Source organism: Acanthochromis polyacanthus, chromosome 4, assembly GCF_021347895.1.
Source record: "Acanthochromis polyacanthus isolate Apoly-LR-REF ecotype Palm Island chromosome 4, KAUST_Apoly_ChrSc, whole genome shotgun sequence".
NCBI classification, from domain to species: Eukaryota; Metazoa; Chordata; class Actinopteri; family Pomacentridae; genus Acanthochromis; species Acanthochromis polyacanthus.
In genome coordinates this window covers 18,976,745-19,002,839 of record NC_067116.1, presented here as the reverse complement: position 1 = coordinate 19,002,839, position 26,095 = coordinate 18,976,745, and the positions used below count along the sequence as shown (strand labels likewise).

The 26,095-nt window shown below is 42.6% G+C and overlaps 1 protein-coding gene across 4 annotated transcripts in view; it reads right to left on the bottom strand.

Annotated features, from left to right (window-relative positions):
- lrp8 (low density lipoprotein receptor-related protein 8, apolipoprotein e receptor) overlaps window positions 1-26,095 on the bottom strand; it is a 216,467-nt gene that overhangs the window by 19,321 nt on the left and 171,051 nt on the right. For all 4 annotated transcript variants that reach the window (XM_022197266.2, XM_022197269.2, XM_022197268.2 and 1 more), the window contains exons 11-15: window positions 23,189-23,413; window positions 22,408-22,526; window positions 20,690-20,829; window positions 6,055-6,196; window positions 1,292-1,444 (exon numbers count right to left, since the gene is read on the bottom strand). In XM_022197266.2, the coding sequence (XP_022052958.1) occupies window positions 1,292-1,444; window positions 6,055-6,196; window positions 20,690-20,829; window positions 22,408-22,526; window positions 23,189-23,413 (779 nt within the window). The remainder of the gene's footprint in view (window positions 1-1,291; window positions 1,445-6,054; window positions 6,197-20,689; window positions 20,830-22,407; window positions 22,527-23,188; window positions 23,414-26,095) is intronic.

The window sequence follows — 26,095 nt, the reverse complement described above, 5'->3', positions numbered from 1 at the left end:
CAGCAGAAATGTGTGTATATTACATTAAGAAGTCCAAAAGTTGGAGTGTAAATGTGCTCTCCCTCTCTCTGTGGATGTGTTTGTGCTCTCAGTGCCCATGTTCTCTCTCCTGTCTCTCTCAGAGGGATTCTCTGAATGGTGGCCTACATACATCATCATCATCATCTCTTCCTCCCCTTTCTCAGCATCAGCTGCTTTCGCCTCACCTGTACAAACATGAGGCGTAAAAAAGAGTGGGTCTATTAAGGATAGCAACTTAACAAATGCAGTGACTCTAGAGAGACTTGGGACAAGCTGAGTGGTGAAATAAGGACAGTAAAATAATGGAGGTGTGATGGGAACACAGGAAGCATCCTTGACCCACTTCCTAAGACAGTGTTACAGTAAACACAGCTTTCAAACTCTCTGAAGGAGTTTTCTTTTAAATCCATCACAATCAATGCAATTAGATGTTCAGAGCTGATACTGGCAAATTCTTCATTTAGGTAAAAGCTGCAATATTCGAGGGCTTTTTTGTGATAATTTCAGATAAATATGAATGGAGGTGCAAATAAAAGCTTTATTGTGCATAAGAGCATCACTTTCCCACAAGCTAGAATATATTTTTACAGTCATCCTTTTAGTGTAGAATAATCAATTAGTTATTTGCTCTATAAAATGTCAGAAAAATGTGTAAAAAATGTGGATTAGTGTTTCAAAAAGCTCAATATGACGTCCTTTATGTCTTATTTTGTCCAAAGCTCAACGACATTAAGTTTATTGTCACAGAATGGTAAAGAAATAGGAATTTAAGAAGCTGGAATGACAATATTTGAACTTTTTTCTTTAAAAAAAATACCCAAACAGATGAGTTAATTATTAAAAGGACTGATGAACAACTGAAAGTTGGCAAGCAAGCAATTAATTGTTGCAGATATAGAGATCATCTACAACTCTAGCACTAAAACCGACGCATGAAATGCATGTCTAAGATGTACAGACTAAAGAAAGACAGAATCAAAGCTGGCATGACAAAAACAGAAAACCTAGAATTAGCTGCTTCAGCCTATATCATCCAGGTAAAAGGCTGGAAAACTCCACTATGCACTTGAATAGCTTAAAGCTGATCATTTATGTATAGGAATGCATAAATACTTCATTATGAGGTGGACTCAGTGCTGACAGAGTGAACCTCTAGACTAGTTAGCTGATACTTCACCTGTGATTACAGCAGTCTGGCATCTCACAATTCCTGTAATAATGTGCGTCTCTGGACCGCGTGACTTATTGGTTCGGAGTGTGGCTAACTTACCTACAGCGCAGCGCCTCATGTCTGGTCCGAGCTCCATGCCGTCAGGACAGGCACAGGTGTATTTAGGGGAGTGGTCTGTGATCTGAGGGGCCTTCAGGCAGAGATACTCACAGCCACCGTTAGGCAGGCTGCCCATGTTACAGGTGTCAGGGGCTGGACGGACACAAGCAGAAACAAAAGGATTAACAAAAAAAAAGCTTTGGCAGTTTCAAGTTTGTACATTTTGTCTTCGAAAACAAATGAAGGATTCATTTGCTTTACAGATTTCAAAGCTTCACGTCTCCATTAACACTCCTGCTGTCCTTACCAAAAAATGTTGTTGCCTTGTCTGAAAAACGTCCAAAAATTCAGAAAAAGTTTCCCCAAATTTCTAAAAATTTGCAAAATCTTCAGGAAGAAAATTCCATAAAAGATCCCTCAAAAGTTTTTTTTTTTAAAATAAAAAAAATCCTCAAATTTGACAGCAAAATTCACTGGATTTTGGTTGATTTTTTTTCCCTGAATGTTCTTAAACATTTTTTTTTTAATTTCTTTTTTTCCACCAAAAAAATGTTCAAAAATTTCCTAAAAAATTTTGAAAATGTAGAAGTTTTCACTGTGAAAATATATATTTTCCCACATTTTTAAAACTTTAAAACGGGTCAATCTGACCCGCAGGACGACAGGAGGTTTAAACCTGCAATGGAAACCACAGTTCATAAACCTGCATTTTTTTTGTTTTTGATGTTTCTAGGCATTTGGTGGTTTTCCCAGATGCGTGCAGCAAATTGAAGACCCATGTCAGCGCCAGGCCGATGAACATAGAGGTTGACAGAACATGTACGCTGGACTGGAATAGCTAAGAGGAAAATAAAATTAAGAAGTGGACTGGAGCTCAGTTTTAAAAACACCAAGTCAGAGCAGAGTGTTTTGAACATTTTTATACCAGTATCAAAGTCAGAAATGTAGCTTACAGGATCTAACCAGCAGAAAGGTTTGCACTTCTGACTACCAATAAACCTTCATGTGTTCTGTAGAGCAACACAACATACCATAGATGCTGGATTTAGAGCTACAGCTATATTTATTCCACAGCTTACTTTCTAGTCTGATTTAGAGGCGTTTTGGTGAAGGCAAGGTGGTTGAAATTCTCTTCTTTAAAAATGTGCATCCAAATAAAATCTGTGTGAGTAGCATCTTAACCCAGACTCGTAGAAAACATCGCTCCACTTGTCATGCGGGGAAGCACCAGAATTAGGTCAGATTGTGGTCGATTCTGCCTCCTGATTTATTATGTAGTTTTAGAGAGCAGCACATTAAAGGAATCATCAGCTGTCAGGAGAAGAAGCGACATCACTCACTTCACATTGTGAGATTTTAATAAGCTGGGGAAACATTCATGCTTCATGTACAGTATCTCAGCAATAACCGGGGAGTAATAAGAACAGCTGTCTAATTTTAATTCTTCAAAGCTACAGATGTCTTCTATACCTGCTCTGCATATTAAGAAGAAATGACACTTTTTTTTTTGGCTAAATCAAGTCTTTGAAATGCTATGACATACGATGATAATACAATTAAAATCCAAAGCTGGGAGAAGAAAGGAGCAGCGAGGAGGGAGAAACGGTGGATAGGAAGGAACAACATAAAGGGACAGAAGGGAAAGCAAAAGAATAATACATGACAAAAGATGAGAAGCAGGAAGATCAGGATAGAATTTAAAATAAAATGAAGCAGAAGATAGGAGAAGCACTGTGATAACAACAAAAGCTTCACTTCCTCTCTCCTTCTGTACTGCTTCCAATTGCTCTAGAATAAAAATGAAAACTTATGAATGAAAGACGTAGCTTCAAAGCACTGCTGGAAAGATGAAAAAACGATAAACAGCCCAATGAAAATGACGCAAGGATTGGAGAGGAGGTTCTTCAGGCTTTTCAGGAAGTGTGTCAAAAAAATTAAACACATGTTGAGTACCAAACATTTTTGAAAGTGTTGAGGTGCATTAGAGGATGCACCAATTCGAGATGACATTCCATTCCATTTTGTGATTTTATTTAGGGCTGCACAGTGGCTGGATCCCTGATTCACGTCTCAGCCTGGGATCTTTCTGCATGGAGTTTGCATGCTCTATTTGCATGGTTGGGTTTTCTCCAGGTACTCTGGCTTCCTCCCACAGTCCAAAGACATGCTCAGGTTAACTGATAGCTCTAAATTGTCCGTAGGTGTGAATGTGACTGTGATTATTTGTCTGTATATGTAGCCCTGTGATAAACTGGAGACGGCAAACCTGAAAACTGGTAAGTGGTGCACAGATGATGGATGGATGGATTTTGTTTAGATACTGACACACATTCAGTGACAGAATAAAAACAACATGGAAGTCAAGAGAGGAAACGATACAGTTGTTCAAGAAAGAGAAGAAAGCAGGTTGACCTTGTAAATTCCTTCACTCAAGGACACATTTTATCAAATATTTCACTTTTCAGCACTACTAGTGTCTTCACAGGGCAGCTGCAGTTCATGCAGTGCATCTTCATTTAGCCTGGTTGGGCCTAGTAGTTTTCTGTCTTGCTTTTGTTGGCATTTTGAAGGAAACATGTTCAATTCTGTGATATCTTTTTGAACAGAACTCTTGATTTATTAATGAGAGAATGCAATTAGCTCCCTACTGGCACACAGACAAGACTGCTTTGAGCGCTGAGTGGGGAGAGAAAACAAAGCAGGAAAACACAGACTCACACAAACAAATTGCTGGCACACATCGTCAAACACACCGAAGTACACACACACACAGAAGCGTCAACTACCACACACACACACACCTTGGGAACACATCCATCCTGGGAAAAATAATAAACACATCATTTGACATGCCCAGCACAACCATCAATCTAATCACACACATCAGCTTATTTGTTTAGTGTTTTGGAGAGTTTTACTAAGTGGATCCTCTGGTCTGAATGCAGATAATTTGAGCCTTTGTTAGCGGGGAGTGTGACACTGAAGGGATTCTTTTCTAAATATTTTCTTGTTTGGGTGTGCATATAGACTGACTGCTAATTATACTGACCTACACTGAGCAAACTCTCACACTAGTTTTTCCCCCCACATATTCTGCCTGAACACACCTGAGGCCTGTTCTATGAAGCAAGTTCAACATAACCCAGGATGTCTGTTTAGTATCTGGCTTCACTAAACCACACGACTGGAGTCATACAAAGGTGGATAACAACTCCACAGGTCAAAACAGATTTTCGGAATCTAGCAATGAGCATGTCAACTTCAGAGGCATGGTGTTGGCAGCAGATAAATCGAAAACATGGACACGTCTAGAGTTGCATATTTTTCACACGAAGAACAAACTTAAGTCCAAAACCAATATGAAGGGGATGGGATCAATCACTAACTTTATGATCACTGAAAAACCAGCACCTGAGCCAAATTTGTATTCCACTAAATGTGCTGCAAATGTGTTTTTACTATTTCTCAGCTGCAACCCCAACAGTGTTAAACGGTCTTTGAAGCAAGCAAAGAGCAAATATAAAAAATACATAATTCAAACTGGGGAAGTAGGCTTACTGCAAATTTTATGAGGTCAACACATACAAGGAGTGATTTATCAGAGGGATTATCTGTTATGGGAAAGACCTACCGTAAAAAAACAACAACATGGCTTTGAAATTTTTTTTACAGTCAACCGGAAAGTAAAACAGAGGAGTTACCTCCACTGAGAATCTATATTTATAGTTGGCAGGGAAAGAATAGGGGATTAGATCCTTAAAATCCCTCCTCAGAGATGCTCTCAGAATCTGTGCACTGAGCTCCACAGGATCCTCTATGGATGGTGATGCCATTTTCCAAGACAGCTGATTGGTAAGTGGATGGTGTTTCTGCTATCTTGAATGTAACTTGTCCTGGAGCAGGTTAGGTGCACAGGATGAGTTGCCATGGTGATGCAGCCCGGTAAGAAGTGGACTTCTGTTGTGGGCTAACTCCAAATTATGCCTTGTAGTACAGACCTCAGCTCAAAGCGAAGCTGGTTGACAACACTGGTCAACAACAAATTTATTGTTTAAGGTTTTTGAGCTGATTCAGGATCATTTTGGTGTGCTGAATCTAAAAATCACATTGGTTTTGCTCAATCAGGTCAACTTTCTGAACTATGCTACATAGGATGCAGTCATGATGGCTGATTACTGCTGGACTCTGAAGAGAGACATCCCTGCTGCTGAGCATTCGAGCGGTTCGAAGAAACGAAAGCTCATCTCCTGAATTTTGCACAGTGACAACTTAATGTTCAATTTACATGCACTTACCTCTATCAATGTCTATTATTCAATTTACAGAAATTAAAGTTTGTACCACTTAATAAATACATCCTGTTAGAAAATGATTTTTTTTCTCTTAAAACCTATTTTGGGTGAGAGCTATATACAAAAAAAGTCAACTGATAAAGTCACAAAAACGCAATTAATTTTTGATAAGATCACAATTTTCTAAATCAAATTAGCAAAAAAAACCCTGAACTGATTGAGAAAAATAGATGTCATTTTTAGATTTAGCGGTGCAAAATGGTCCTAATTCAGTTGAAAATACCTAGACAACATGCAAAAAAACTTTTTTGTAACCCAGTGTAATCAGAGAACTTCACCTGTAGCTCCGGTTCTGACCGGTGTGCAGCGGCAAATTCGTCTTTTACTATATTTCTCTGGGAAAAAAACTGAATCTTCCAACCTGCTGACTTTCTAGACACTTTTAGATTTTCTTTCATCTGTGTGTCTTACCCTTGGGCTGCCTCTGTTCATGAAACACCACCAGGTCCAGAGGGTTGTTGAGGTGCTCTGCTACCTTCGCCACTTCATGACCTGTCAGTCGGTTGGCGCTGTATATCGCTTCGTCTTCTAGATCTGTCCAGTATATGCGATCCTGGATTAAAAGAGGGAAAGACAGAAAAAAAAGCACATCAGTAAATGCCTCTGCAATTCATGAATACAAAAGAATAAATGATCAAGTTTCGAAAAAAAAAAAAGTAGGACAGTGCTGCACCTCAAAAAGCAACATTCATGTCAGTCACCTGCTGCCACTACAAATCTGCAGCACTTTTTATATTTGCACCATTTGAGAGTTTTGGACAACCAAAGCAAAGAAATGATCAAGGTTAGTCAAAGGAGAAATTGGTTTACACATTTTATTTTATTAGAACATTTAACCTGCAGCTGTGAAAAGAAAAACATCTTTTGAAGCAAGCTAGCCCCCTGCCTGTTTGAAATGGAGCCATCTGTCAGAGCCTTCTACACAAATTGTTCCTCTAGGGTTTTATTAAAGAGCTTGATGCCACTGCTAAAATGGTTCAGAATACAATCTGCAGCCAAATGAAATCCAGTTTTGTTTTTGTTTCACTGAATGAAAGTTTCCTTGCCCTTCTCCAATCACATGTACTGGTGTAATCTAAGCCCACGTGTGTCCTCCTCCACTGCTATCATCCCCCAAGTGAACATCCAACATCAGCTGCATAAAACTGCAATTCATTTATTTATTTTAAATGTAGTTTATTAATGTGGTAAACAGTATTTGTTCGAAGAAATCCTCCAGCTCTGCTGGTGATGAAAGGGTATCGTAAAAAACTGAGCTTTTTGTTGCAGAGGAATGTGCTCATCCTAAAAAAGGCTGTTTGATTAAATTTGCATGCACTTAAACTCAGCTTTGTTTGTCTTATTACTGCCCGGATAAGAACACTGCCCTGGAGGGTAAAATGTTAACCCCAGTTTAACCCACTTTATTGTGGTCAAAGTAGGAGTCCAATTCTCAAAATCTGATTACTTTCAGTTGCACGAACTTAAAATTTACACAGCGATGCGACTGAAAAATATGTCTAAGTATATGTGTGGGCATCGCCGATTACTGATATTTTTAATGACCTATTTTGAATAAATCAGGAGAAAAAAAGGCAACATCAATAGGTGATGCCACCACAACAGGCTGAGGCCAGGATCGAGTGGTCTCCATCACCAGCAGCCTCAGCCTCCACCAGTGAAGGTTTGTGGACATAGCTGGGGATGATATGGAAACCAGGATGGACTAACAAAGCACAGCAGATCTGCATAAAAGCTACAAGGAACACAAGATGAATGGATGACACCACTATCCCCTTAGAAACCGGAAGACAGAAGACAGCCGATGACCAGACAACACCTACATAGTGCGACATCAAATGCAGACCACACCCTGTGGCACTCATTTGTCAACGCAACACAACTTGCAACAGAGTGTGTGTGTGTCAATCACAGCACACGTCATGATCAGAAAATAGGCTGACAAGTCGTGTATGATCAATGGAGAGAGGACACTTCGGGTTTGTAAATGCAACAGAATTTTGTATTTTTATTCTTTTGCACTTTCATAGCAGTTTCCATCAAATGCATTGAAGTTAAACTCTTGAACATTGTACTGAATGCTTTCCTTACTGCTACTGATGAGGTGTATACTACTGAAGGAATCATGACATTGCCCAGGTCTAAATGAGGATTGTATTTAAAACTTAATTTGTTGAATGTAGGCTAATAACATGTGTAAACAGACTGAATAAGTTAGTGATGGGAAATGTGCCATATGTATCCTTTGACAATTTCAGCATCCAGCACTCGAATACTGCCAGAGACGTACACTTGTGGTGATATTTTGTGTCAAAATTTGGTGCTTTTCCTTGCTTTATGAGAAATGTTAACAGAACCAGCATATATGTATAACATTTTTTGGTGAAATAAGAAGCATACACACTTTTAAAACACAGTGACGCATTATGCCATTTCAACTAAAGAGGAAAGTGGAGGCGGCATTGTTTGCTATATGTATTTTAAGCCAACCTAGTTACAATGGCTATTTAACAAATTTAATGAGACACAAGAAGCTTGGCATCTTTTGAAGTTTGTTCACGCTGTAGTCAAAACAACTTGCCTTCTCAGTGCTCAGTGGATAAAAAAAGCAAAAAAAAGTGTTTGCTATAAAAAAGTAGCTTTTATAGTAAAAGCATAGTTATAATTCTGTGAGGAGACTGTTCTCCTGAGAAAAACATCAGCCCTGGTTGTCTGATGTAAAAGCTTCTCTTCCTCTGACTAACTTCTGTACTGCTTAGAGCCAAAGCAGGAAGTAGTGACTCTTTTGCTTGGGCGTGTAGTGTGTTTGTAGCCTGAGACCAAACCCGGGGCAAGTACTTTTAGCTGTCTGATCAAACTACTGGTACCATAGGGGCCACATCAGAAACTCATATGAGCTCTGTTGGAGGATATACTGTATCTGTAGCAAGCTGCGGCGGCAATGATTTGAATAATCTGGCAGAAACAGTTACAACACTACAGCCATGACATCTATATGGCAACTGGCCTGTAAATACAGTTTACTACACCTTACTGTTCTGCAATGCAAAAGTTGGAAGTACACAAAAGCTTAGGCACATTTTTTTAACCAGCAAATCATGGCATCAGTTCCAAGGTTCTGGTAGACTAACTGGTATCATTCAAGTCAATCAGAGCTATACCCGTTAATTTAATGACATAGCTGCCTGTAACTTCAGTGCCTCTTTGTTTGGCATCGTAGGATCATTAAAAGAAATCAAGTCCACAGAAAAAAAAAATGTAACCCTCTACAGGCCTGGTTCATCCTTGGAAGTATTTTCCTAAAGCCTGATAGTACCACATGCATCAGTACAAACAATAGTACTGTACCCAGGTATAAACTCCAGTGGACCATGCAGCTTTCCTATTGCTTTGCATCCTCGAAACAAATATACTTTGGTAAATGCAACTGCAAAACAATCCTCGAGGAAAACAAATGCTCTAGCGAAGATGCTGAAGAAAACAGGTATACAAATAGTTGCTGTAAGCCCATAATAAAATCAGTCCATATCAACACAACCTGCTCCAAAATCATCAGAAAGAATCTGACTACAACTGGAACTATTTGGACACAGTGACTATCATTATATTTGAAGGAGAAAGGATGAGGTTTGAAAGCTGAACATCATTCCAACTATGCAGCATGGTGGTGGCGGCATCATGGTGTAGGGTTTGCTTTGCTGCAACGTGTGGAGGCCTACAAACCTGACTGAACCAGGAGGAAACGGCCAGATTTCCAGCAACTTAATGCGAGAAGCTTGTGAAAGGGTACCCGAAAAGCTTGACCCAATTATTTAAAGGCAGTGTCGCCAAATAACAAAATGTATGAAAGCTTCTGACCAGCTGGGAATGTGTTAAAAGTATATAAAAGCCGACATGAATCATTCCCATTGAGAATCATACTTTTTAAAACTATTTCGGCATCCCTAACTGACCTAGACAGGGAATGTTTACTAGTATTAAATGTCAGGAAAATGTGCAACAGTAAATTGAGAGTGAATTAATTTAGCTAAGATCTACGTTAACCGCAAGTATCTATTTTTATAAAATTTATATTATTTACACACAAACGTAAGTGAAATTTGTCTCTTTGCATACTGTAAGCCTGAACCTGCTAGCTCTTTCTCTCATCTTTCTTTTTATCATCTCTTTCTCAATTTCCTCTAACACCTCTCACAATTCTCTTTGGAGATACAACAGGATAACAGGATATAAGCGGTCATGACACTCGGTTTCCATGGCAACTCCAGATTGTGCTGTCTACACAGGCGCACATCAATTAAGAAAAACAGGAAAAATGATGGCAAGAAAAAAACAGAGATGCTGAGATCATAGGAAGGTTAAAAAGGGATGAAGAGACAATTTCAAAGGTGAGTGTGAGACGAAGAGATGAAACAAGAAGGTTACAGGAAGTCATGATGGCTCCTGTGAGAATGTTTTGTTCCATTACAGAGACTGTGCCTTATGGTCTTTCTAGAGGCAAGAACCTGTAGGGGTCCATCCATAGATTTGTAGGATGTGAAGTAGGTTTGTGTATCTGTGTGTGTGTGGTTCAGTCACAGCAGTTATTCTAGCTTTCCATTTGCGCTGGATTATCAGCGGACTTAACCTTTCTCGCATCTTCCCCTTTTCCATCTCTCGCTGAGCTCTCTATCGCTCCATCTCTCACTGAGATTCAGATAACCTTTACTCATATGACAGTAGAGCTGAAACAATGAAAGACAAATATCAGCCATGCTGATAAAATAATACTCAAATCTATTATTCCATCTCTCCTCTTGCCTGTCTCTCTCTGTGGATATCGTTCTTGATCTCTGGCAGTCTCTACCTCTGTTTTTGTCTTTCGGTTTCTCCACTGTCAATCTCAGCATATGTCACTTTTTCTGACCTTGAAGGCTTCAAACGGCAATGCAAACCTGAGGAGGGCAGTGCTCATCATCGTAGGATCAAGGTAAACCTTTCATGTGTCGAAAGACAGGCAAGAAGTTATACACGAGCTTCCCTGAACACATGGCATTGCATCACATCAGTCAGAGCTCAGTCTCTCAGAGGCACAACACTACATTTGAATGGATATGGAGCCACTTTAGGGTCAAAGGCAAAACAGCCCTTGATGATTTTGTCATGTTTTTGTCCCTGAAGAACAAATGTCGAGGCTATCTGCCCGACATCTGTCTGACGAGATTTAGGTGCCTCCTGCATACTTAGATGTGATGCCAGAAAACTACAAATAAAAGCTCAAACAAAGCCCGACCACTCACCTTTTGAAGCTTTTTGATTCTTTGTTATATCAAACCAAGCTATGAAAAATTAATATGGTCTTGATATCTGTAGCCAATAATGTTAGATAGTTTCTCTTATGCTCCAATACGCTGCAAAGACATTTTCATATCCACGTTACACCAACACAGATATTTCTATTTATTTTTCATATCTGGAAGTGTGGATGGATATTCCTTGACTGACATCATCCTCACAGTTTCATTAAAGCTGCCGTCACATATGCTCCAGACTCTACTAATATTCACATCACTTCTCATTTAATTGACCCTCTGTTAGAGTAGAGCCTTTAAAAGGTGTTAAAGTCCCCTTAGAGTGCAGAGTTCATGGCAAAAGGCCAAATACGTATCCGAGGACCATTATTTTCTTTCCTGGCAAATTAATTTCCAGTGTCTGTTTCTTTTTTCAGTCAGCACAGTGCGCTTCTCCTTCTTCCCAAGCCCATCTCATCTTCTCTACTGTCCCCTTTAGTCAAACAAAGAGGGGATAAAAAGTAAGGCAATGATACTAAAGCTAGAGAAAGAGAAAACATTACTCTCTGCATGCCTCTGCGGTCTACATTTCCTCAGGGCTTGGTGTGCAGGCAGGGGGTGGACACTGACTGGAAGGGTTTGTGTATATGTGTGTGTTTGATAGTGGTGCTGTGTTCTGACTTTGATATAGGAGCCCTGAGTCTTTCCACTGCAGTGTTAAGAAATATCAGTAAATCAGTATCAGTGTGAAGCTTGCAGATGATATGCTCAAGTGGAATGACTTGTAACATTTACTGTGCATCACTCAGGACTATGAGGGGCTGTTAGAAGCCATAAAACACTTGTGACAGCTCATATTAGACAAGCGCAAAAGAGCCACTTTATGGATATGTATGCAGAAGAAAGAAGTTTTTATGTTAATACATGATGAAACGTATGCGAGAAACGTGTGTGCATGTGCAAAAACAGTGGGTGGTCCAGTGGGGAAAGTGGGGTTTTTCGGGCTACCTAAAGACATGTCCCATTTACAGTCACTGCCTACAGCTTTCAAACGTGCTATTTTTGTGGTCTTCTCATTTCCACTTATGTAAAAATGTTATTGTCTAATATTTAGTGTTAATCGCAAATAACAGAAAAAGCACTCACAACAGCCAAGGTTGTCCATTCCCCCATATGGCATTGTCAGAAATGCAGCATTTGTTTATTAGTTATTAATGATCAGAAGTCATGGCAACACAGAATGTGACCATTTAATACAGATGTATCCACAAATAAATTACCCTGAGCAAAGGCGTGTGCTACGCATGCATACGTTAAGTATGGATACCAAATTGCGTGACCTAAATATGTAGCAAGCGGGGGGAATCGATGGGACTCAAACACCCCATAATTCAATCAATTGCTCCCTGTATCATTTCTGATGGAAGTCCGGATAAGTTGTTGTAGGACTGCAATCATGATCATCAGCAGGCAGCTGATGTAGCATTTACTTGTCAGTTACAGTGATGCAGTGCTGCTATCTTGCAATGAGAAATCCCGAACAAATTTGTAGATCCGGACTATAAGCTGCGCCACTGCCAAATCAAATGAGGTGGTCCCTGAGTCATTTCTGACCTCCTATGAAAATTTCATCCAAATCCGAGAGTCCGTTTTTGAGTAATGTTGCAAACGGACAGACAGACAAACATACACTGATCATCACATAGCTCCGCCTCTGTGGAGTAATGTCACGATAATGTGAAACAAATGCAAAATCTGTCTTGTTTTGACTTTTCAAAAGCTATATTGAAACATCTATATTCAAGAACTAACTGCTTACTACCTTAACTTAAACCTGGTAACCTGACTCTGCCTGTTAGCGAAAACCACCACATCACCCCAATATATGTTGCTGCTTATGTATGTTGGCATTGTGTAACTAATGATTGTCTTCAGTTAGAAACCCAAGCGCTGTCAGCAGGATCGAGTGGGCCGTATCGACGACAACTTACAGTCAACAACTCCCCAGGATCCTCTGTCTATATGCATGAATGGCTAACTTGGTGTTACTGCATGCTTGGCTAATCTTCCAGGTGCTGTCCCCTGTGGCTCGATGTGGTTGGCCTTGTTCCCCGGGCGGCGCTCGGTTTGGGCGGGCGCCGGGTCGCCTCGGGGGCCGGGGGTCGTGGGGGGCTGGTGGCGTCCTGCGGGGTGGCTGCTTCTGTGGGGGGGCGTGGTGGGCGGTTCGGCTCGGTCGGGTGCCTGGTTTGGGCGCCCGCCGGGTCGCCATCTGCGACTAAAAATGTCGTGGATGGCGGCCCGGCGGTCGTCTGGGTCTGGCGCCCGGTCGGGCTGGGTCGCCTGTCGTGTTCTCTTCATGGGGGTGGCCGCTTTGTGTGGTGTCGTTGGCCTCCCGTGGTTCCCTTGGCGCTTGTGGTGGCCTGGCGGCCGTCTGGATCGGGCGCTGCCCCCCGGGTCTCTGCTGGGTTGCAATGCGTCTCGGCCGTCTCCCGGTGCCCGCGGCGGGTGCTGTGCGGGGGTGTTGCCCGGGGGCTCGGGGCGGCGCTGTTCCGGCATGGCCTGTTGCTCTTCGGCTCGGGGTTGCGGTTCCGGCCTGGTGGGTCTCTGGGTGCCCCGTGGTACCCTCTCCTCTCCCCCTCCTCCTCCTTGCCTTTTTCCCCCCTCGCCTCCCTCCTCCCGTCTTCCTCCGCCTCCTTGTCCCCTCTCCCTCGCCCCTCCCTCCTCCCTCCCCCTCGTCTTCCCGCTCTGCTGCCTGTCCTCTCCTTTCTTGTCGTCTCCTCCTCCCCCTCCTTCTCCTGCCTTCCGCCCTCCCCCTGGGGGGTGGGGCGGGGGATGGGTGTGGGATGGGAGGGCGGGGCTTGGGGGGCTGAGGGGGAGGAGGGTAGGGGGAGGGGGACCGGGTGCGGTGCGCGGGGGCGTTCTGGCCTGGCCTGCGCCGTCTGCCCGCTGGGGCGCCGGGGCTGGGGTGGGGGTTGGGGATTGGGGTGGGGGGGGTGTATGGGGGGGCACTGGGCGCGCGCGCACCTCCCTCCGCCTGGCTGGGTGGGGCCCCGTTGATCGCTCCTCTTAAATCACTTCACAAGCTTCGCACAATACAACTTGTAAATATACACATAGGGCACACAACATATCCCTTGGGGGGGGGTGGAGAGGTACTATTCCTACTCCACAATTCCCCTCCAATTTTAATGCACCACACTACCTGGGGGGTGGGTGGTTATGGGGTGGGACGTCATTAGACGGGATGGGCCCCAGTGCAGTGTTGTGCTGTGGCCCCCCCGTCTATGCCCCCACCCTGACACTTCTTCCCCCAATTTTAACGCACCACATACACATTCACATTTTGGGCTTGCGGTGAGGCTGAGTGGGGGTTTCGTTACCCTGTGCTCTGCTTTACCGACCCCCCAATCCTAAGACACCACACATACTTGTATATACACTTGGGTGGGTCACATTCACGGTGCAGGGCGAGTATTCACCAGTTGGGGAACTGGTGAACTCAGTAACAGGGTAACTCACAATAGTTTTACTGGCGTGATCTCCGGGGCTTCTCCCTGCCGGGCCCGAGGGCCTGGGTTGTTGCGCCTCCCCTGGTGCTCCTTCCTCTCCCTCCCTCCCTCCTCCCCTCCCTCCCTCCGGGTCGCGTCTCTCTGGGCGGCCGGAGGTGGGCTGGGCTCGTCTGCCCTTTCGGTGCCGTTGCCCGGTCCCTTGGTGCTGTTTTCCGGTGAGCGGGTGGCCTCCCGGATTTGGGTGTGGGAGGGGTGGCGTGGGTGGTGTGGGTGGTGTGGTTGGATGGGGTGGGGTGGGGTGGCTGGGCGAGGGGTGGGGGGTGGCTTGGTGGGGGGGCGGGGGGGTGTTGGGGGTGGGTTGTGGGTGGGCGGCATGGTGGGGGAGGGGGGGTGGCGTGGGTGGGTGGCGGGGGGGTGGGACGGTGGAGGGGGCGGGGGTTTGGGGTCTGGGGGGCGGGGGGTCGGGTTGTGGGGGGGGATGGGGGAGGGCGGGTGGTCGTGGGGGAAGTGGGGCTGTGGGCCGGTGGGGCGCCGTGGGGGTCCGCTATGGCCCGTTCTGCTGCCCGGGCCTTGGGGCTCTGGCTGTGTCGGGGGGGGGGTCGCTCCGGGCTCCTGGGCTGGGTCTCCGCTTGGTGGCTCCTGCGGGGGGGCTGGGTGGACCTCCTTGGGCTGGAGGGGACAGCTCCCTCCTTTTGGTGGAGGTTTTCATGCATGCCAGACCCACCACACCGGCACCTACCAAAACTCAATAGAGTGTGTTCCTCCGGTTGCTGAGTCAGTGGAGGTTGCTGGGTTAGTGTCTGTGGATCTCACTCTGCTCTATCTATCCTTCTTGTGGCCTCCTGACATCTTCATGATTGATCCAGTTGGGACTTTGTCGTATTAGGTGTTTGTGAAGGGTTTTAGATTTGTAAATGGTTTTAAGGTGTGAATTAAAGAGTACAAACAAATAAAATGCACCTTTTCTCTTAGAACACTGTCTATGCCTCACCTTTCTGTCAGTCCTGTGTTTGTTTTATGTTTCACTTGGGTGTGCACAGCCCTCAATGGCATAATGTAGAAAACAGCTTGAAATAAACAGGTTAATTTGCCATGAGGGCCGGTGATGGTCACAGTCACAAAGAAGAAAAAAATTGCACATGGAAAAAAAAAAAAAACTAACTGCTTCAAAAGTGAGTACGCCATTCATTAATGAGACTCCATTCTTTTATTTTGTATCCATTATTCTTTGATAACAGATTCAATCTTTCTCTTCTTCCAGTCTTCACATGCGATTCCTTTTAGCTGCTCTGGCCTAAAAGAGTTTTGTTCATCCACTGTCCACTTTAAAGCACTCGGGGGGGATGTACTTGGCCAAAAAACAGGGCTGGGTTGGGTTTGGGCTTCAGCTTACTGTCATGTTGGAAAACCACTCTACGGCCAAGCTTCTTGACACTGAGAATTATCTCTTCATTCAGTATTTGGTTCTACAAACTTGCATTCTAGTGCCATCTGGAAGTGAAATCATCCTTGTACTTGTCGCACCATGCAGCCTCATATCAGGATACTCCTACCTCCATGTGTCCTGATCTGTGTCCTGATCTGCTCTATGAAGTCAGTGTGGTTGTTTAGGTCAGATCCACGGCAAACATGTTAGACTCAATCTCTAGCTGAACAAGTTTGAGAATTAGGCTCCATTCCACTGTTCTTTGCACCTCAGCAATCACTGAAACACTTGTGTCCATAAAGAAATCTGCTTTTCAATGACAGGCTGGATAAATAGCAAATTGAGCGCGAGGTCATTTTTAAAGACTAGTAATGCACTTATACTGAAGTGGTGATTTGTCTCCTATTGTTAAGATGTGATAAATCGACCTTCTGATGATACTGACCCTGAAATCCAAGCTTCTACTGCAGTTCAATGTCCCTTGTTGTTTGAATAAATCTGAATCCAAAACAGCTATTCAACTGTCTTTCTACCACTTTCCTTGTGATGCATGGATCACAAATTGTTGCAAGGGACTGTCTTTCCCATCAAAATCCACAAGGCTGCCATATATTTGCCACTTGTCTCTGTCAATTTGCACCTCGTTGACTGACCTTCAAACATGCAGCTACATTGAAAACACTTTCACCTTCAGCCTAACACTTCTAAAAGTCTTTGTCAGTGTTGTGTTTGTGTGCCTTCTGTACCCAGCCAGCGGATGTCATGTTAACTAGTTTAACTTAACCAATCCTTCAAAACCTGGCTGGTATATATTTAGTTTTTCATCTTTAAGTTCAGAGTTACAGCAGCACGTTTTTGTCAATTCAGAAAAATCTCATGGCATGTCGTCTTTAGACATCAACTAACTAGCTTACTGTTAATTTTTGATTGTGAAAAGGGAGTGTTGGGACCCAGAAATGATGACAATGACGTCAGATTTAACTGGCACATACCTCATCACTGTTGCAGCTGTGTTTAGGCTAAGCTCAGTAGCATATTGATGCTCCTGCTTCTTAAAAGTCTCATATTTATTCCAATTTTTTCATAATTATTCACATTTCTTTACCATGAAGCGCAAACATGAATTAAAAGAACAGAATGGTTCAGTTCACAACTAGAACCGGCCAACTCTGAAGGAACAAACTTCCTATTATCGGTCTGCTGGGACCAGGACAACCTCCTGCACCGCTAAAGGATTTTTAATTTGGTTTGTATCATAACCAGAACAGAACAAAGACCAGAAGAGCTGAGGGCTATTAATCTCCAGGGTTGAACTTTCACTGCTGCCTGAAGCATCGGTTTTCTTCTTCTCTTTTACCCATACACACTCATATATACACCCAACACTAGCGCAGGCTCTCGGCTGGACATGATGGATGTCCCTTCTTCCCTTTGCTTCTCATCATCACAGTGTGTGCAGCAAAGAAAGAACTGGAAGAAAGCACTTCTTACTGATCACATTTCACCTCCTGCTTTCTCCACCCTCATCCTGGGTCACTGGCTCGGCTGTTCTCTGCTTCGGTTTTCCACTTCCCACACCATCTACACCTGATGGGCTCTAACAAACTGACTCACTCCAACCTCAATAAATACAACCAAATTAGATTTAGTGATTGCTGTACTCTACTGTGACTCTACATGTGTCGACAAGTGAAGCGATAATTCCGACTCTAGGGTTTTTCCTGCAACTTTTAAAACATCTTTATTTCTTTTCAGTCACTGTCAGTAATTCTACATTCCTCCATTGACTTATCTCTGTTCCTCAACTTCTTGAGCACACCCAATACCAAGTACACTTCAAAAATACCCGTATGTGCTTGATACAGTAACAGGCAAAGACATGTAGCATTTATCAAGAACATACATGGGTTAATTCTTTCAGTCCTTTTAGTTCTACATGCCTGACAAGGAAGTTAGTTGAATAAAAGCAAGCCTAGTTAAAAACAACATAATAAGACTGCAGCAAAAACTCATTCCAATACTTATCTTTGGCTCACAGGAAGTCTAGAAATACACAATCATGATGGAAATCAACAAACAAGATATGAGAGTGTCACCCTGGAGGCAGAGAGAACTGAGCACAAACCTATTTTCCTGTGTGTATCTACAGTATCTCTTGGAGTTCAAATAAGGACGTTAGCATCTTGTTTGCCTTTCCGGTAGAGACCTCCAATAAACACTGCCAGCAAATCCATGCCAAGTCCCAGAATGGAAAGATAAATGAAACATGCTGTGTATATGTGCGTATATAGATACCGCATTTCAAGGTTATTATTCCCTCAGCTTCTTCTTAAGTATTGCACTCAGCTTTATTTGAGCTCTTCAGGCAATCTAATTTGCAATGAGTTCTTTTTCATCTCCCATATTTTCTTGAATTAAGATAACCTTTTATCGAACCAAACAAGCGGGATTTGGATTACATTTTCATAAAGAAAAAAAAAACCCAGTGGTATATATTTCACATGGTTGGATGCTTGACTGTTCAAGGAGATTTGGATGGGGATCTTACCTAAAATACATGACCACATGATGAGAATGTCATCAGATGAAAAAGTATATTATGTATAATCTCAACTGCAACAGACTCTGTGACTTGTCTGTCACAACATCAGCATAAACTAAAGGCATATTACTACACAGAAGACACACACACACACACATATATATATATATATACATACAGTGGGTATGGAAAGTATTCAGACCCCTTGAAATTTTTCAATCTGTCATTGCAGCCATTTGCCAAAATCAAAAAAACGTTCATTTTATTTCTCATGCTGTCCATTTCTTCTGATCCTCCTCGAGATGGTTCTGCTTCTTTATTGGAGTCCAGCTGTGTTTAATTAAACTGATTGGACTTGATTAGGAAAGGCACACACCTGTCTATATAAGACCTTACAGCTCACAGTGCATGTCAGAGCAAATGAGAATCATGAGGTGGAAGGAACTGCCCAAGGAGCTCAGAGACAGAATTGTGGCAAGGCACAGATCTGGTCAAGGTTACAAAAGAATTTCTGCAGCGCTCAAGGTTCCTAAGAGCACAGTGGCCTCCATAATCCTCAAATGGAAGAAGTTTGGGATGACCACAACTCTTCCTAGACCTGGCTGTCCAGCCAAACTGAGCAATCGTGGGAGAAGAGCCTTGGTGAGAGAGGTAAAGAAGAACCCAAAGATCACTGTGGCTGAGCTCCAGAGATGCAGTCGGGAGATAGGAGAAAGTTCCACAAAGTCAACTATCACTGCAGCCCTCCACCAGTCGGGGCTTTATGGCAGATTGGCCCGACGGAAGCCTCTCCTCAGTGCAAGACACATGAAAGCCCGCATAGACTTTGCCAAAAAACACAAGAAGGACTCCCAGACTATGAGAAATAAGATTCTCTGGTCTGATGAGACCAAAATTAAACTTTTTGGTGTTAATTCTAAGCGGTATGTGTGGAGAAAACCAGGCACTGCTCATCACCTGCCCAATACAATCCCTACAGTGAAACATGGTGGTGGGAGCATCATGTTGTGGGGGTGTTTTTCAGCTGCAGGGACAGGACGACTGGTTGTAATTGAAGGAAGGATGAATGCGGCCAAGTACAGAGTTATCCTGGAGGAAAACCTCTTCCAGAGTGCTCAGGACCTCAGACTGGGCCCAAGGTTCACCTTTCAACAGGACAATGACCCTAAGCACACAGCTAAAATTGAGCATCTCTGGAGAGACCTCAAAATGGCTGTCCACCAACATTCACCATCCAACCTGACAGAACTGGAGAGGATCTGCAAGGAAGAATGGCAGAGGAGCCCCAAATCCAGGTGTGAAAAACGTGTTGCATCATTCCCAAGAAGACTCATGGCTGTACGAGCTGAAAAGGGTGCTTCTACTCAATACTGAGCACAGGGTCTGAATACTTATGACCATATGATATTTCAGTTTTTTTTAAATAAATTTGCAAAAATTTCTACATTTCTGTCTTTTTTCTGTCAAGATGGCGTGCTGAGTGTACATTAATGAGAAATAAAATGAACTTTTTTTGATTTTGGCAAATGGCTGCAATGACACAGAGAGTGAAAAATTTCAAGGAGTCTGAATACTTTCCTTACCCACTGTATATATTTATTAAAAACTATTTATAAAATGTGTGATGCTAAATGCTTTGGAAAATGTAAAACATTAAAGAAGCAGCATAAGCTATCTGTAGGTAGTGGATTCATACAGCAAAGCATGTTGTATTTAAAGATGAACATGTGTTGCTGCTTTGTTTAACACTCTGAACCCCAAAAGGTTCAAGTTTGAATGAAATGTCAGCTTTAAAAAAAAAGTCAAAATGACACCATTTGTTCCATCGCAAACATAACATCATGACATTTCATTTAAATCACTTTAGTCTACATGCTTTATTTAAAATTTGGCCAAAAATAAATTCTAAACAGGCTTCTGTGGAAAAAAAAAGTCTTTGCCCTTCAGCTCAATCATGAAGCCATTAGTGTTTCAGCTGAAACCATCAGTGACATGATAAAAATTTGGGCTGAACTGCAAGCTGTTCTTCCACATAAATGAATAGGCGGAGAAATTCAGCTTTTATGTTTGTTGGTTTTATGTCATTTACAGAATTTTAATTTTGTTCTTGGGCACAAAAGGTAGTTTTGAATTGTCTCTATTTACAACCATGGATGCACTGTTTCCATAGACTTGCAGGACTTTATACTGAAGTAAAAAAAATAAGCCTACAGTTCAGAGGGTTTACGAGCCAGACGAAAGCTTTCTGGTAACCACCAGCTGGACCGATTCCTTCAGTGTAATCTCAACTCTCTCGTACCTCAAAGACGGTGAGGGCGAAGGGGTGTCCGAGGTGGTGATGGGAGGACAGCAGCACTTTGCGGTTGTCCCCATTCAGATCCACACTGGACAGCAGGTGCAGCTTGGAGTCCACCCAGTAGAGACGCCTGTTGGACAAGTCTGAGAAAATGAAGAGAGACGAGAAAAAGAACAAATAAAGGAGAAAAGAAGGAGGGAGAGGGAGGTGGAAGGAGAGAGAGGTCACATGGAGAGAAAAGGCCTAGGGTGAGAGGTATATGAATGTAATGGCCCAGTAGCTACACCATCAATCTTCTCCGACATGACGGCTGAGGCCCTGCACTGAGAAAACACAGATGTGATTATAATATTGCCGCTTGACTTCTTTGCTGGGGGAAAATATATGTGCCCTTGAGCAAATTCATTAGTCTTGCTGGACCTATTTTAAAGGAACACTTTGCTGTTTTACAATTCTATAATTCTCCTTGTATCAGTCCCCGGTACTATTTACATTAGGCCTGCATTGTCTCCGTGTCCTTGCTGAGGGTCGCAGAGTGGAGCTGTGGTTAGTTTAAAAGTTTACTGATTGCACTGAATTTGACAACAGAGGACATAATCCTGGAGTGACTTACTTTTACCCAGATTACCCTCACAAATGGAAAAGTTTAAGTAAAAAAAAATTAGCATGGATAAGGAACTGCTACCAATTATTTTATACATAATTCACACACAAAGCGTTAAAAAAAAGTACATGTATAGCATACTAAAATTAATTCATATGTTGAATTAAAAAAGAAACCTTGAGCTAGTTTCCCAGCCAGTTTACACTTAACCCCCTGTTAAGCTGAACAAATTTGAGAAAAAGAGAAGAAGGAAACGTTGGTGGTTTGACCAGCACCGGCTAAATTCAATTTTCTTTTTACTGAAATAAATCCAGGCAACAGTTTAAATTGGCCAAATAATAGACATCTGCAAGGATACTGCCAATGAAAGCGGACATTTGATCACATGCGTTGACAAATCAGCAGAGTAAACCACGAAAAGGGAAAACATTAGCATGCCAAACAGAAACAGAAAAACCACATAGTAATTTCCATTCACCTCTCCTGACTCAGACAATCACCTGCTCTGTTTGCTTCTCCGTCTGAAATCAATGACCAGGGGAAAATAATCCACCCCTTCTCTCTCTCAGCAGTGTAGCACAAGTCTGGCCAACTCTCTCATTTGCCTTATTCTAAAAAAAAAATAATTTGTTTTCATACAGATGCAGCGACACCTCAATTCCACAGAGTGTGGCAAGTGTGTGCTTCCATTTCTCCTCAGGCAAGGGCAGCAGAGAGAAATTGGCTGGTGCTGCAGAGGGAGTTGAAAGGGATGATGGGAGGTATCGACAGCACAAAGCGTCTGGCTTATTAATTCGTAGACCCATACTCGCTGGCTTGATTGATGAGAGCCAGACACAAACTGAGCTATAACAATAAGAGCTACTTGGGTTGCAGCACCTCCAGACTATTTTCTTCTCGCAGCTCTTGTTGTTCGTCTCTCTTTGTTTCCCTCCGTCTCCGTTGTTGCCTTTTTCAATGTGTTGAATTTACTGAAGCCACTTTTTCAGACTTTCTAAAAGCAATGTCAGCATTACAACTTTGTTAGTTCAGAGCTGTTTGATATGTCTGTCTGTGTACACTATTGTCTGCCTTCTGCAATGAGCCTTGGATGCTTAGAATTAAATATTTTCCTTACCCAGAGTGATTCCATTGGGCCACTCTATGTGCTCAGACACCAGAACTTGTCGGTCCACTCCGTTCATCCCAGCCTTTTCAATTTTGGCCTGACCTCCCCAATCTGACCAGTACATGAACCTGTGGATAGATTTACCAAGAAGATAGAAACAAAACGACGAAATGAGTGGCAAAAATAAAAATTGTTTCTTTCCAGTAACTGTGAACAGCGTTTAATGTGCAATTCTTTATCAATTTTTAGAGGATTAAGAAGACATAATATCTGATTCAACACTATCACAAAATGTTCCCATCTGCCTCCACTTTTATCTCATCTTTCTCTCCAAAATGATCTAGTTTTGCTACTGAAGCAGGCTTTGAAGACGCTAAAGAGAAGTAGATACTGTGCAGCACAGAAAGTACTGGAAACTTGGACCGCTTCTGAATATGCGTGTCTGTTTATGAGAAACCTGTGAAAGCTTGGCTTCATTTGCATGTACTGAGCTGGGAAAGGATTCCTTTGGGGAGCGCAAGACATCCAAGGCAGAAAGAGATGAGAAAGAGTCGCATCGTATCTCCAAATAATTGTTAAACTGCCTAATCTAACAGATCGGTGCAGCACCACAATAACACCGGCTCTGCACTATACAGAGAGTAGCAATGATGGCCATTGGCTTATCAGGGCAGTCTCTTACTCCCACCTGATAACTCCTTCCTGCCTTTTTCCTCGATTCTATTGCCATCCTTTCATGCTTTATCCATCTGGCAAACACCTCCTCCACCCTAGATCTTTTCCAACTCACCCTTGGTGTGGATCCACTGCGATGGCACGTGGCTCGTTCAGCTCAGTGGCTACCAGCACTTTCCTCTTCCTGCCATCTCCCGTGGCCACAGAGATGCTCTTGTTGCCTGAATCCGTCCAGTAGATGTTCTTATGGACCCAGTCCACAGCCAGGCCCTCCGGGGAGTGGAGCGAATCGATGAGCGTCACCTGCTGCGATGAGTCGCTGGCCTTGTTGATGTAAGCACTAAAGAAAAGAAGTGTGGCGGTAAGTAGTCTGGCTCAGGAAATGACTTAGAATAGGCAGAAAACGGAAGACAAATATTGAGTATTGATAGAATTGTTACAGTCTATTCTGGCTTTCTTTTCTTGTGAAGAAGGATTTGATTGTGTATAGAGTGTACCTTAGACACCCATTTGGTGGGGAATAGGCATTCTCTACTCTATATGGTGTAAGAGGCAATTAAACCTAATGCCTCCATTTACCCTCTGAATCCTAATACCTGGCAGGTGGTATGAAACGCAAGTTCTCTTCTAAAAATCACGCAAATTACACCATTTTTCAGAGCCATGAACTGCAAAAAACAAAGAATCGTCCTAATTTTAACTTCCCATTGGTCTTTAAAGTACTCATTCCATTGAACAACCTAACCTATTTATTAATATGTAGATATTTATCTACATAATTCATTTGAATATTTTCCAAAAAAACAGTTTGCTCCAACCAAATTCAACTGGAAACACAAAGAAATTCTGATAAGCCATTAGTGACTCATTAACAGTCACACAGCAAAAATTCATTGACTCTAGGTTAAACTAGGATGAAGTGGAGGCTGTGCTTGGATAAGAGACAGGTATGGTTTCAAATTAAAAATCTCAATTGTAAATAGTCTATCATAAAAAGCCATCTGTCTTTTTTATCCAGCATTGATAACACCTGTTAGCATTTGGAAACAACGCTGCACATGTCGATCCCAGTCATTCTCAAAATAAATCAAAGAAATTTAATTTTGTTTGTTCTCTTTTTTATGATTGATGGTATTTTAACTGTGTCGCATTGCAAAAGGAGCCATTTTTTAAAAAATCACTTTACTTCTAGCCATAGCTATTCTGTTTCCGCAGAGGTGCAGGACTTGTTGCAGTGAAAAATGAGCCCACAGTGAGTTAAAATGTGACAGGAGCAAATAAACGCCTAGGGGTGCAGAGGGTTAATGACCTCGGCCCTGACAAAGACAAGGATTCTGTCTTCATATATCAGCTGCATACAAAACAACTTTCTGTTTTTTTTCCACTCTCCCTCGTATCTGTTCCTCTCTGGTCTTCTCAGTTTCTTTCATTTCCCTCTGGCTGTCACTCAAATGCTGTCTATTCCTCTGTTTTCATTTTCCTTAATCCCCTTCTTCCTTCAATTCCTCCACCAGTAACACATGATAAAATGCAGACACATTATTATTTTCACTACATGACAAATCAGCCTTGTGAGAAGGCTGGGAAAAGCTGTGTCCCAATTTACACAATGCTGTCACATGTTAGAGTGTACAGGAAAGAAGGGGAGAAGTATGAACGGGCAGAGCCTGTTAACTGAAGGGGAAGGCTGGCGACGTATTTGGAGCATGGGGTTTGGTGGAGATGGATGAGACTAGGACTTGGAAGCAGATTGTGTTAATTGACTGTTACTGTTTGCCACCCCAGACGTCTTGATCGTTGTAGGCGGGGTGTGGTGGTGATGGTGGAGACCGTGTTCCTGTGATAGATAATCTAAGGCTTTCTCTCCTCACTGGTGCCTCAGGGTTTCTAGCATAGACCCAACACCTGTCTCTGCCTCAGGGGGCAAATGAAAATGAGGGCTGGAGCAAAGTGGACGTGGATGAAATCCCGTTATTGATGCACCAGTGGTCTATTTAGGAACTGAACTGGAGATCAGATGACAGTGGGACAAAAACGGTACGCTACACAACTTTATTACTCCACCAAGGAACGCGGTGGAGTTGTGACGATCGACGATTGGTTTGTCTGTCCATCTGCTTGTCTGTTAGCAACATTACTCAAAAATGGACTAATGGATTTTTTAAAGACGGTCAGAAATGACACAAGGACCAACTGAGTAGATTTATGCGGCTTATAGTCTGGATCCACAGATTTGTTAAATATTTCTGTATCATTGCGAAATAGTGGCACGGGGTCACAGTAGCTATGAATACAATGACCGCTGTGGACTTAGTGAGACTTGTCCGGCAGAAATGATACAAGGAACAATTGATTAAATTGTGGGGGTGTTTCCGAGTCCCATCAATTCCTGCCGTATGCTACATATTTAGGTCATGCGATTCGGTGTCCATACATAACGTACACATGTATAACACACATCGGTGCTCAGAGCAAGGTCATTTTGCTTGTGGGTACATCTATATTAAATGGCCACAGTCTGTGTTGCCATGATTTCTGATAGCTAATAAACAAATGCTGCATTCCTGACAATGCCATATGGGGGAATGAACACCCTTGGAGGAGTACTGCACTCAGTGCTTTTTTGTTTTAAACTTGACAGTTTTATCTTGTGTTACAATCTCCATTCTATGAAACTGTAATATAGTTTTATAGAACTGTAATACAGCCCTCTCAATCCTACCATAATTTCATTTAAACATTGTAGAGTAATCTGTACTTCGACTACTTGTGTGATTTACTGTCTTTTTTTTAGTTAAAAGTCTTCATTGAGACTGGGATAAACAGGTTGGAAGGATGAACTGAGACTACAAGCTGCAGTGAAGAATAAGACAGAGACAGATGAGTCCAAGCCCACTGAGCAGATTGCATCTTTAATTGGCCGTACTATTGTCGGCAGTAGACATCTCCATCATGGGGAGAAGTTAACAAGTCATCGACCCATAGCATGCTAATCACTATGAATTAGCCTGGAAAACCACAT